General features: G+C 55.1%; 1 protein-coding gene across 5 annotated transcripts in view; it reads left to right on the forward strand.

Annotated features, from left to right (window-relative positions):
* Positions 1–13,368, forward strand: part of VGLL4 (vestigial like family member 4) — a 157,158-nt gene that overhangs the window by 140,438 nt on the left and 3,352 nt on the right. For all 5 annotated transcript variants that reach the window (XM_040628446.1, XM_008697875.2, XM_040628445.1 and 2 more), the window contains one exon: positions 7,820–8,042. In XM_040628446.1, the coding sequence (XP_040484380.1) occupies positions 7,820–8,042 (223 nt within the window). The remainder of the gene's footprint in view (positions 1–7,819; positions 8,043–13,368) is intronic.

Here is a 13,368-nt window from a genome sequence, read left to right on the forward strand (position 1 = left end):
TGCGGGGGGGGGGGGAGTGTTAATTACAGATAAAGCAGAAAAAATCATGATTGTGGAGCATATCTAAAGAAGTCTAAAGCAGTGGTGGGGAAAAGCCACGGAAATTTGTTGGTTTCCCAGGAATGCCCTGACAAAGTACCACAAAGTAGAGGGCGCAAACAGGAAACATAGATTGTCTCCCAATTCTGGAGCCTAGAAGGCCCAGATCAGGGTGTCAGCGGGGTCGGTTCCTTCTCGAGAGCTGGGAGTGTGGATCTGTTCTTGCCTCTCTCCTAACTTCTGGTCGTCTCAAGTATTCCTTGGCTTGTAGATGGCATTCTCCCTACATCTTCACGTTGTTTCCTTCTGTCATTTTGTTCAAATTTCCCCCTTTTTATAAGGATACCAGTCCTATTGGATTAGGGCCCACCCTCATGACCTCATCTTAACTTGATTATCTACAAAGACTCTTTCCAAATGAAATCACATTTACAGGTCCTGGGGGTTAGGACTTCAACATCTTTTGGAGGAAACACAATTTAACCCGTAACAAAATAAAAGCAATTTATAGTGGGAAATAGAATGATGTGTGAAAATATGCTCAACGGTGCTGGTAACTAGAGAAATGCAAATTAAAACACGAAGGAGGAATGACTCCATACGCAAGAATGGCAGAAATCCACAGGCCGCCAAAGCCGGACATCACGGAGGACACACGTCGCCGGGGGCGGTGACGCACTGCTGGCCAAGGCAGTACAGCGTGGACAGCTACGTCATAAAGGGTTTGGCAACATGTTGAAGCCTGGAAGGGGGCGAGCTCTGCGACCCAGTGGCGCACTTCTAGACATCTATCTGAGAGGTTCTCAGAAACCCTTGTTCCCGGGCAGAGACATGCAAGGATGGAAGCACCGTGGGGTTCTTTATAACAAGACAAACCAGAGGTGACGGTCCAGATGCCTGTCAGGAATGGGTAACTACGTGACGGTGTCTTCATATGAAGATGTGAAGTAATACCGCACGGCAGGTACATGACTAGGTCTGCAGCTCAGCACGTGAGTAAGCCCCCAAACCACGCGAGGGCGGAGAGCATGGTGGCAAGGCTGTACGCCCAGTGTGAGACCGTAACGTACCCCTGAAACGTGCTACGTGGTGTTTACAGATAGACTCCTCTGCGGTGAGAGTTCACAAGCACAGATGGGAAGACTCCCCAAATACAGGACAGCGGTGCATCTAGGGATGGGGGGGGGAGTGAGCACAGGAGGGGGAGCACGAAGGAAGGGCTTCCGCTGTGGCTGCCGTGTTCTGCGGCATCGATTGCTGCCAGCATCTCCCATAGAGGAAAGAAAAGGTCAGAAGCGAATACTGTATGTGATTTCATTTGTCGGGCCTGTCGTTTTCCCTGCTGCTCTTCCCCCTCTCTTGAGAGGGAAAGGTGCAAAGGAGAGCTTGGAGCCAGTCACATAGAAATTAGAATCCTCGTACTGTACTGGTTTTGCAGCTTTAGATGAACTGCTTAACTTCCCTGAACCTCAGTTTACTCATCTATAAAATGGGGATGATGCTTACTTTGTACTGTAGTGAGGGGTTTAATAAGACGAAAAGGTCTAGAATATGATCTGGCGTGTAGCATTCAGTAAGTGATAGTTCACGATAATAAAGATCATCAAGGTAAAGAGAGGGATTCCCTAACTTAAATGCATTATATTTTCGGACACTGCTTCCTAAGGGCAACATTGCAGTGGCATACATAACGCTTCTCAGTGGGACCGTAGGTCACACATGCCATGCGATAGAGCAAATGGATGTGTGGTGTGGTTCCATGTAGTTGCTCTTTGAAATCTGAAGTAGCAGAAGAGGGATGCTACCTTTGTGGGGAGCTCACGGGGAAATGGTTATGTGGGTGGATAGACGTGGTGACAGCATAATTCACCAACCAAAGTGCTCTTCACACGCAGTTTGGGTTCCCTTGGACCTTTGATGGTGGTAGGGCTCTGGCTTTTTTCTGGATTGTTAAGTGATGATAATTTCACGTTCAACACAGTGTCTCCCCACAGTTACAGTCCGTCTCTGTCCCCTTTCTGCTGCTGACCAGGACATGGTTGTGATTAAAGCAGAGGTCCCAGGTTCTGTGTCTTTGGGGCACTGTGAATGCCAGTATTTCCCAACTTTTCCTGACTGACACACAGCTCATCCTCTTGAACCCAGAAGGGGGTCTCTGCCTTCCCTTTGCACCACGGTGTCCTGGTGGCATCACCACCCCCCTGCTTCCTGTCTGTAGTTGGTACCAAGGAGTGACAGGCTTGACAGGGTATCTTGGGGACACACCTGAGTGCCCTCTTGCTTGTCCGGAAGCTGTGAATTACCCTGCTCACCAGGAGAAGGTGGGGTGGTGCGTGATGACCTAGGGGACAATTTGGGGGGGGCGGGAGGACAAAAAATGGGGAAGGTAGTTACAGGGAGAAGATGTTTCACTGCCGTTTATTCTCAATATTTAAATGCTCCCTAAATTCTGCTTTTTCAGAAGAATTGCCTCTGAAATTTCCTTAATTCCTTTTTCATTCAACACCGATGCTGTTCACTGGGTGCACACATAATGTAGGGACTCCAGTAATTCACTTATTCAGTGAAGAGTCCACCGTGTGCCCAGCCCTGCACGGGGCGCCGGGGGCTGGGCAGAGTACGGGGGCGGGGGGGTGCGGGGCCCTCCAAAGCATCCCATGGAGCTGGCTGAGTGGAAAGCAAGGCCGACACGATGGAGGGCTGGTCCCATCGCGCGTGTCCACTGTTCCCTCCGTCCCTGCAGTCTAGGCCGCCTGGAAGCTTGGGGCGGAGCAGGAGGCAGCAGAGGGCTTTCACAGGGCCTCGGAGAGGAGGGCAGAGCATTCGGTATGTTTGGCTGATGTCCTGCCTCTACCTCCATCCTTGGCTGAGTTTATCTTCACCACCTTGCTCCTCTCTTCTGTAGAACTGGGACAGTCCCACCTACCCCATCATAAACCCAAGGAACTCAGTAAGTAATGAATGTGGCACGAGCAGGGGGAGGGGCAGGCTCCCTGCCGAGCAGCGGGGAGCCCCACGCTTGATTCGAGGCTCAGTCCCAGGATCCTGAGATCATGACTTGAGCCGAAGGCAGATGCTTAACTGACTGAGCCACCCAGGCGCCCTCTGACTTTATTATTATTGTTCGTGCTGGACCGCGAGGGTTTGTTACTGTCCTGCAGGTTCCCAGAGGGTGACTGCTCCAGTAAGGAGTGAAATGGGAGCGGGAGGACTGGGCAGGGGAGAGGGCTGTGTCTTGGCTGTGACCCTCTCCTCATGGGGCCCTGCTGCCCGGGGCCTCACCACTGCTCCTGGCTCCTTCCTGCATTGAACTTCCGTTTGCACTACACCGTCCTACACCATGGAGGCTGCCGCAGACCTTCAGTTTGCACCTGCGGGGACTGGTCTGGCACCCCCAGGGCTGCTCTGTGTGGTCCCTGCCTGGGTCTTGCCTCATTCACCTGGGTGGAGAGACCTACAGCTCGGCGGTCCCCCGGGGCCCAGAATAGGTCTGGAAAGCACCAACTAAAATGTCTTCTACCCACAGCCCCTCCGCTGCTGGAAGAATTCAGGCTCATACTGGTTTATTTAGTAGCTGTCAGTAGTTCATGGAATTTAGCTACGGCCCCAGAATATCAAGTAATATCTTCCCAAGGGTTTGGTTTCAACTCTGAGCTCCTATTTAAGGGCAGGAACATCTCATTTTAATGAGAATACAGATGGACACAGTGCCCTTTTTTCACGTGCTGGATGGGTTCTTTTCCCTTCTCACCACAATTTTCCCCAGACACGGTGGACGCTTGGTTTCTCAGCTCAGAGAGGGCAGGGGACATGCGGTGTCCATTCCCTGGAACACCTTGTCCTGGAGGACCGTGTGATAGGCATCTTCCTTGTTAGCACCTCTCCACGCTTGTCCCCCCTTTCTGGTTCCTCTCCTTGAGCACTGGCTGCCACGGTGCTGGCCCAGGGTGAGTGTGGGTTCCCCGTGAGGGGCCGGGGAGCCCTTTGGGCCCCGATGGGGCTGCAGTTGGTTTTTCATGAGCAGACTTTGTCTTTAACTAGAACGGGGGCGACTTGGATCTCCCGGGCAGGAAGCGTGTGGTTTGTCTGCTGTCCGTGAGAGCACATGATTCTCTGGGAAGCCGAGGAGCCTGGGCTATGATTCACTGGAGGAGGGGGGAAACATGGAAAACAATGTCTGTCTTTAAGCTCCGGGAACCAGGAAAATGAGCTGGAAATGTGAGTAATGTATAATTTTACTAAAATTGAACACCAAGTTCTTCAGACATTTTCTTTCTGTGTTCGTCAGTGTCTTGTCTGATCCGTGATGCCCCACTGCGTCATGTTTGCAGTTGACCGCTTTTCGGGTTAGCTTCCCCAGACTTCTCTTCTCCCGCTCCTGGGGGTGGTGTGGGGGCAGAGCAGATCTTCGGGGCCACAGGTTGGCCCTGGCCTGTCTTCACCTCTGCCCTGTTAGCTGGATACCTTGAGACAATTCACTACTGTCTTGGGGCGTCCCTTTCCTGTGATGTGGTTTACTAGTCCCCAGGCCTTGTGTGGCTGTCCCGAAGCCCTGCTGGGTTGATACACGTCACTGCGCCCTGCGAATAGTGAGGTGCCACTTGGACACCAGATTCGGGGGATGGATGCTGCCCCGTCTGTGCTGGTGACTCTGACGTCGGATGGAGACAGGTGCTGCCCGAGCTTGAGGCTGCTCCTTCCTGCCAGCCCCAGGCGACTCTTCATCCTTCGACTCTCTCTAGCATTCTGCCTCCATCTGTGGCCCATGCCAGCTCTCCTGGTGCTGTAGCTGTCCCGTGGGAGCCCGTGCCCCTCCCTGCTAGGTCATGCGCCTGTGAGAACGCAGGGCTGTGTCTTCCTCTCTGTAGCCTTCACAGAATAGGGGCCCAGTTAACATTGCTTGAGAAACTAGAGTCTGAATTGGACAGAGGCAAACTGGGACTGCGAAGCCCATCAGTCCGTCCCCTGAGCGTCTGCAGTTCGTTCAGAGGCCTCCAGGAACCTCATTTTGGCAGGCGGGGGGAAGATGTTGTCAAGGAAGCAGTTCGCGTATCTTGTCAAACGTTATATTTTATCCAAATTGAGAAGAAGACCTGATACTGAGGATGAGTATGTGATGATGTCGTCTTTTCCTAGTCTGATAAAATGTATATTTAGCAGTAAATGTGCGTTTAGGGAAAGTCCAGGCGATCCCGGGCTCGCTGGGCTGGCAGCCTGGCTGGTGCGACTTCCTCGGCGAGGCTGCGTGATTCTGCTCTCGTGCTGCCATAGCCCTGGAGGCCTTCTCTGGAAAGGCCTGTCGTGTCTTCTGAATCATCAGAGGAAGATGGAGTGATGGACGGCTGGTTTCAAAATTAAGCTTTTTGTATTTGTTTGGTGTTGTAATTCTTTGAAAATTGCTGGGGTGAAGGCGGTGTGTGTGCAATGTATCGTTAAACTACGTGACCAGAACATACTCGTGCATGACCGTCTGAATAGGCTGAAAATGTGCTCTCTAACTGCTGTAAGTCACGCTGTGTCGTCAACCAGAGGATAAGGGAGAAAAATCACCCGTAAATTAAACGCTGTGCCTTCTGTGGTGAATTACCCGAACTTGCAGCTGGTTTGGTCCCACCGTGTCCGCTGGGCGCTTGCGCTGGGCTAGCGCGATTGTTTGTGTCTGTCTTCTGTTCGGTCCTCATTGAAAGCCCCCCAAGGGATATTCTGCTGTGACCACAGGGCAGATGAGGACACCGGGCTCCGTGGCTTGAGAGATGGCGCGCAGAACCAAAGCATGCGGGCCTTGCAACGTCTCGTGCTCTTTCTGCGAAGCCCCCACTGGCGTATTGATCCAGGCTCGTCATCTATCCAGAGGGTGCGAACCCCCCTGCAGCTGGCTCCTCAGCCCTCACTTCTTCCCGATTCTGCCCCTCCTCAGTTCCGTGGCCACAGTGCTGCCTTTCCTTCCCCGGTCACCCGTGTGCTGCTTCTCTGTGTTCACTCGTGGTCCCCATGGGCACAAGGCAGCGTGCAGGGTGAGCAGGGCTTGGTGCGCTCCCGGAAGCCCCCGGGAGGTTGGGGGGTGGTGCAAAGGTGAACACATTGCTCACAGTGGCGTGATGGGTTCTTTATGAAAGGTGTGCACAGGGCACTTCGGGATCCCGAGCACGGCAGCTAGAGCTGCAGGCATGGTTAGCAGTGAGTGGTGTGTGTGCCGGGGGAGGCACGAACACACATGGTTAGAGGCTGAGAGTGGTGCGTCTTACTTGAGGAATGGCAGGAAGACTGTTTAACTGCGGAGCACCATGCTCGGGGGCACGGGGGCGGAAGGGTGGTCAGGACCAGAGTGGGAAAGGCCTAGAAGGGGTGCTGAGCTCCTGAGAGTTGTAACTAAGGGCGTGATGTGGTTTGATCTGTTTTATAGAGGAATACAAGTAAAGCAGGACTGAATCAGGCCGGCAGATCGAGCATCTGTAGCTGGGGGTGTTGTCCAAGATGTCCCCACTGGGGGAGACGGGGGAAGGAAACACGGGATCTGTATTACTTCCTACAGCTGCACATGAGCCTGCGATGGGAGAAGGCGTGCCCGTCCAACACGTGCCCATTTCAAATTCCAACTTACCTTTTATCTTACTCAGGCAGTGAGGCAGGCTGTGACTTTAGCTTTCTCTGGGTTTCATAGTGTATGAGCCCCGGCTTCTTTGCTATAAAACAGGGTGTCTGCTGAGGCCAGAGGATGGTTGCTTGTGGACTCAGAATAATTTGCAATCCTTAAAGAAAAGTCACTGACATTTTTATCTCCCACATTTCTAGTTAAAAGACTTCTCATTTGTTATGAGAAAAAGATGGTGCTGGCAGCAAAGACCATGGTGGATGGAAGGGGCCGAGACCCGAGGCACGACGAACCCCCTCAATAAACAGGGCGGGAGGGCGCTGGGCCGAAGCGGCGTTCCTGGGCTTTGACCGGCCGTGCCCGACCAGTCATTCTCTCACAGGTGCCGCATAGGATGCTGCTTGAGCTGGGGTCACTCAGATCGCGGGGAGGGGTGGTGCTGGCAGCCCCGTCCATGTTCACACGGCACCTGCCAAGGGCCACGCACGCGGCGGGGGTCTTCGGGACGCTGCTGAAGCCGACTGCCGGGGCTGGTGCGTTGCGGACAGGACAGTAGAGCTGCGCGCTATGACCGCCCCTTACCAGCCACGGCCCCACTGTCCTGAGTCCCGGTTCTGTCCTCTGGCAAGGAGATCGCTGTGGCATCTCGTTTGTGTTGTTGGGAAGATGTGGGGAGCTCATGCTGCTGGAGGCCCAGAACAGGGTCCGCCCCTTAGGAGGTGTCTGGTGACTTCACGTCGTCGTCATCTTCATCCTTTTGAACGGCAGATGCTTGTCCAGCCAAGCCGGCCTCGAGCACATAGGCTGGTTCTCCAGGCTCCGAGCAAGTGCCGTTTACTCCGATAGGCACGCAGCCGTGCAGGGGGGCAGGATGCCGAGCGGAGGGGTGCCACCTTCATTTGGATGGCCCTGCAGAGCCGACTTCAGACCCTGGGGAGGGTGCTTCCTCCCAGCACCAAGGGGCTTTGGAGTCACGCCGACCTCTGTTAGCGCTGGGGCTCCTCAACTTTCTGGTGAGCTGCTTGACCTGAGCCTCGGAAATGGAAACGGTGATAAATATTTATCCCCAACACAGTGAAGAACTCAATGACATAGTGAGCGTGAAGCGCCTGGCACAGGGCCGGCATCCCGTTCGCCGTTCAGGGGATGCCAGGTATTCCCATCTGAGCGCTCTTTCCTCTCTTTCAGGAACAAGACTGCCAATGGAGACTGCCGAAAAGACCCTCGGGAGCGGAGCCGCAGCCCCATCGAGCGTGCCGTGGCCCCCACCATGAGCCTGCATGGCAACCACCTGTACACGTCCCTCCCCAGCCTCAGCATGGAGCAGCCCCTAGCACTGACCAAGAACAGCATGGACGCCAGCAGGTCGGCTGGCATCTCGCCCACGCTGACCCCAGTGGAGCGGCAGCAGGTATGCCTCTGGCCGTAGGGTTCCGGCTGGTGGCTGGTGGTAGGTCCAGGGGCTTGGGGACTGCAGCCTGGGCGGAGAGCACGGGGCGGAGGGCCAGGAGAGAGGTGGCAGGAGAGGTGGTGCTTAGCCTCTGTTCTGCGCTTGGAAAGAGGAGGAGTGGCGGCAGCATGGATCCTTTTACCGAGTGCCGCCTCATGTTTAATTCCCACTGGGACCCTCCCGGGCCTTGCCTCCCAGGACTGACGGCCTCGGACGAGACGTTTAACATCTCTGGGGCTTAGTGTCTTTGCACAAGGCAGGGTTGGCTTAGGTTAGGTATGTTTTCAGCAGTCTTGCTCAGCGGTCTTCTTTTTAGGAGGGTCAAGGAAAATCCTGCATTTACCTGTTATAAGGTCACACTGACAAAGTTAAATGTCAGGTTCCTTTGCTTTGGGTTGGAATCCTATAAAGTCAGTGGTCAGAGCGATTATTAGCTCCCGCTGGTGAGAAATCTGTGATTGGCAGATAGGGATTTTTTTTTATTAAAGGAAATTAAATTATTACTTAATAAACACAGTTTACTTGCTTTAAAAAACCAATATTTCAAAAGTGGGGCTCCTGGGGAAATATAAAAGGAAGCATCAGCATTGAGGTTTGGAATCCCCTCATGAGCCCATAGTGTTTCTCTGTGAACCTTTGGGGCCCGTGACCCAATAGGTCCCCAGTCAGCATTTGCCGAAGGCTGACGGGCAGTGAGCGAGGCGGGTGCCGTGTCCCAAGGAGATGCTGGGTGCAGCTGGAGCTCTGCTTGCTGGGCGTGCCTAGGCTTCCCTGCAGCACCCCCGCCTGCCCCAGCCGTGCCCTGGCCCGGCCAGCACTGCCTGGCGCCCGTCTCTGATCCGGTCTCTCATACTGCTGGGGGCAGGCTCTGGGCATTGGGAATGGTGGTGCTGGTGCCTGAGAATCCCAGTGAGGGTGAGGGGCAGTTGTGCTTCATATGTGGGGCCAGGCATCTCCATCCCATTGGTTTCATGCATTCATTTAACGAAACTGGGTAGGCGCCTGCTGTGTGCAAGGAGAGGATGCTAGAAGCTGGTCAAGCGAGCTAGAGGCACTCATGGTCTTAGTCTGGAGGACGCCGGTTATCCAGCGTACTACTACAACTGTTAACGCGGCAGCAGAGAGCCACTTATTCTGATAGGAACTCGGGGCCGAGTTATCCCTACATTCACGTATTGCACACTTACCAGTGCGGACTGTGCCCTGGGGCTCTGCAAAGCCCTGGAGACACAGAGACACACGTGTAGGATAAGTTCTAGCCTAGAAGGAGCTCGTAGTCTCATCAGGGAGGTGGGTGTGTGCAGGGAGGATTGCACTCAGAGGCCACAGGAGAGGTGGTTTAAACATCAGAGAATTGGTTTCTAGGATCAGGGAATTCAGCCCTCTGGCTGCGGCCACTGCTGTGGGGAGTCCCTCGATGGGCGAGGGATTGGGGGTGTGGGGGGAGTGGTACTCCACTGGGAAGTTCCATCTCTGAGCCCATGGTGACTTGGAGGAAGAAGCTCCCCAGGACCCCTGGAACTATCTCTGCCCAGAACAGCTGTCTCTGAAGCTTTAGTGTTGGCTTGGATCATGGGTTTCTAGGACTTTGAGGATCTTCTGGTTGATTCTGGTCAGATTTGCTGTGTGAGAAGTGTACCGCGGGACAGAGTGACCTGGCTCTTTTAACCATGGTCCCCCCGACCCTTCTGTAAAGTGTGCCTGGCTGCCCAGTCCAGCAAGAGGATCCCTGGCTTGTCCGATGTGCCATGGGGCTGTTGAGTGGGTTTTCCAGGACTGAGAACCTTCCCACCTGAGTTCTTAGGGGATTCCTGGATGAAGAACAAAGCCAGTGGGTGGAATAAGTTTGCAGCTTTCCCGGATGGGGACAGTGGCTTTGGCTTCCCTGACATGCTGGCCCAGACCTAAACTTCAAGGTTGGGGCTGGTGGAGAAGCAGAGGTTATCAGCTTGCCCTCCCGCCGTGGCTGCGGGTCAGCGTGTGTTTTATGCACCTGGTGACCATTCATCGAGCTCCTTCCTGTGCCAGCGTGGGATGGCCTGGACAGTCACTGGAACCTGAGCTTCCTCTCGGACGTTTACGGAGTTCTGTGCCAGCTACTGTGCTGGCCACACAGAGACGAGCGATACGGTCCCTGTTCTCCAGCAGCTCAGCGGCATCCGCCCGTTTCCAGGGTTGGGTTTCATTGGGGAGCTGTCAGGGTGGCTCCTGTGGGGAAGGGTGCCTGCCGCCCTGTAGCTCTGAGCCACAGAAGGGGCGGGGCGGGGGCTTCCTGCAGCAGGGGCACAGCTCTGGGTCGGCAGGCGGTGGAAGCCTTCCTCTTCTGGGTGGAAACTGTGACTCAGATCTCTGGGAACTGGGATAGGAAAGTTCCCAGAGGGCCGTGTCTGGGGAGGCTGCAGAAGGTGTCACCCCACTTCATGTTTCTGTGATGGCAGCTCTGAGGGGATAGAGTGTCCTAAGGAAAGCTATGGAAGAGCCCACAAGAGTGGCTTTGAGGACAGCAGCAAATGAGGAGACACAGGATAAGGTTACATATGAACAATCCCTGGGACAGTGAACAGCAGAATGGTTCTCTTCTAGATGCTCTTTCCCAAGGGCGGCCTCGGCTCCGGGTGCAGCCAGAGCAGGGGCAAGGGCTGAGTGCGGTGTGAGTGACCGTCTCAGCCTGGCCCTGCTGCGGGTTGGCTGTGGAAGCTCCAGCAGGTTACTCAGTTCTGGCCTTCGTTTTCCCCATCTGGAAAACGAGGGGGTTGGGGGAGGCGTTTGGGTCACGGGAGCTCACCGCATTCAGCATCTGGAAGAGGGAGGCCTGTTGGGGGGGGTTGTGGCGCGGAAGCCCCCCCTGCTCTCAGCCGGGTTGGGAGACGAGCCTGCTCTGCAGAGGAGGGAGTGGTGTGGCCTGTCCCGGGAGCGCCCGGCCGGGCCACCCTGCAGCCTGGGCTGGCGGGGAGGAAGAGAGGCTGTCCCCTGCTGTCTGTGCACCTGTCCACAGAGTTCCCTTCGTCTCCAGCCCGGAGGGGTCCTGGAGATGACCTACTACTAGCAGGAGTGAGGTTGGAATGTCTTCACAGCGTCCCCACGTTCACCGGTGGTTCTGTCTTGCTGGCCCTGCTCAGGGGCCATATTCTGTCCCGGAGTGGCTGACATAAGGGCTGGATGTTGACTTGATTCTTCTACCTTTATTCTAAGCTTCCCCAAATTCATTCTCTGACACTTTACATTTCTTCACCTTCCATGACCCCTTCCCCAAAACATGACCCCACTTGGCAACATTTGCGTCAGTCAGACTCTAGTTGCAAGGAACAAAAACCAGCCTGAGCTGACGTAAGCACAAAAGGAAGGGAGTTTTATTGGGAGGACTGGGGCGTCTCCTGGAGCCCAGGGTCATGGGTACGGCAGGATCAGGAAGGAAGGGCCAGCCCTTGCCTGGGAGAGCTGGTGAGGAAGCCAGGCTCTCCCTGCCTTGGCTCTGTGCCGGTCCAGGTCTCTGCATCCTCTTCTCTCTCTCTGCTTCTCAAGCCATACAGCCAGCCTGGTGTGACTGCCCCATGGCTCCTGAGGTCAACCTGAATCTCTTACTTAGTCTGGCTTAGGAGTTGGCCCCAAGCCTGGTCAGATTTCCAGCCTGGCCAATGGGGCGAGGTCACTTATGGACATGGCCGCCTCGGCCCTGCCTCATGGATGGAGGGCACATTCTACGAGAGGGGAGGCAGGGAGATCACAGGCTCGGGGTTAAAAGACCCTTCAGAAGGTGGGCTCTAGACTGCAGGCTGCCCTCCGGGGCGGCAAGACCAGCCCCTGAAGGGCAGGACCCCTGCCACCACAGGCTTGGCCGTCCTCCAGCCCCCTCTTCAGCTGCTACTCTTCCTGTCTCACACACGAAGAAATGGAGGTGAGAGGGTGGAGGTGCTGCCTGATGGTGGGGAGCAGACCTGGCCGCAAAGCCATGTTCTCTCTGCACCACTTTTGTCCATACTGTGACGGGTCACACTCACTCCATCCCCATTGCTGATGTGTTGAGCTAGGAAGGAAACCCCCAATTTTTCCTTTACATGCTGCTGCTAAGCTGCATCTTCCCCCGTCTTGGATGTGAGTAATTTTGCGTTAGACTCAAGCACGTCCTGGCCCATCCTTGTAGGTCCAGATCTTTATCACAGAACATGTTTTTCACTCCCGTTCATTTCCCGTCGTGGGAAGGTTTGCTGGGCAAGCCTTTTGTGTCTTTATCCTGGCTACTGATTGAACTCTTTAGAGGGAAGGCCAGGGGTAGAGAAGCCCTGATTGCCCTCACATTGACATTGTTCTTATCCTTGGGCCCTCTCAGGGGGCCCTTCAACCAGCTCCCCTCTAGTTTTCTTGGAACTCAGGGCACATCCTCCTCCATCTTGTCTTCAGTGCCATCACATGTCTTTCCTGGCTGGAACCTGAGGAAGCTGTTTGATTGACAGATATTTTCTGTCCTGGATACTGTGCCAAGGTCTGGGGCTCCAGAAACACTTTGTGGTCCTTGCTCTGAAGTGTGCACGGGCTGGAGGAGCCAGATGCTGGGGTCTTCTGGGCACACCTAGAAGGCATGGTTGACTTGCTAAATGGGGAGGTGGTGATAGTCACAGGGTGTTAGGGGACAAGTAGAGTTTTTACCAGGCAGACAGTGTGGCGGTCGTGGGGAAGGAGAGTGTGTCGGCAGAGCAAATTGGGCAAGGGGTGGGATGCATATAAATTCATACTTGGATGTACTTCTGCGTGTCTGTCACCGTCAGGATTTGTGTGGTCATAATAGAATCCAACTTGAGCTGCCTTTAGCATCAGCAAAAGCTGTATGTTGGGAAGGTACTGGGATGGTGCATAGAAGCCCTTGGGCTACGGGGCACATGCTGAGAAGGGCAGGGACCCAGCTGCCCTGGGGACTTGACCTCAAGAGCTGTGGAGGCTTCTCACACCCCCGTGGAGGCCCACGGCTGGGAGTTTGCTGTGGGTTAGCAAGTTCACTCCGATTTTGCAGTCGAGGCCGCAGGCGGCCGGGCTTCACTTTGCCTCTTGTCCGCAAGGGCTGCGGGACAGGCTCCCAGCAGAGTAGTGGAGGGTGCTGATGAGGGCCTTGCACGGAGGACTGGGACCCGATGGATGGTGGCACCTGGCTCCCCGCGGGCAGGATGGGTGCCCCCTCCGTGGTGGTGGAGGGACCCAGAGACTCGTTCTGCCCCCAGCTGTGTAAGGACTGCGGTCACTGGCTGGGGTGAGCACCACCGCTCTTTGCCTCCCAAGCCAGAGCTAACGCCAGCCG

Source organism: Ursus maritimus, unplaced genomic scaffold (assembly GCF_017311325.1).
Source record: "Ursus maritimus isolate PB19 unplaced genomic scaffold, ASM1731132v1 scaffold_14, whole genome shotgun sequence".
Taxonomy (NCBI): Eukaryota; Metazoa; Chordata; class Mammalia; order Carnivora; family Ursidae; genus Ursus; species Ursus maritimus.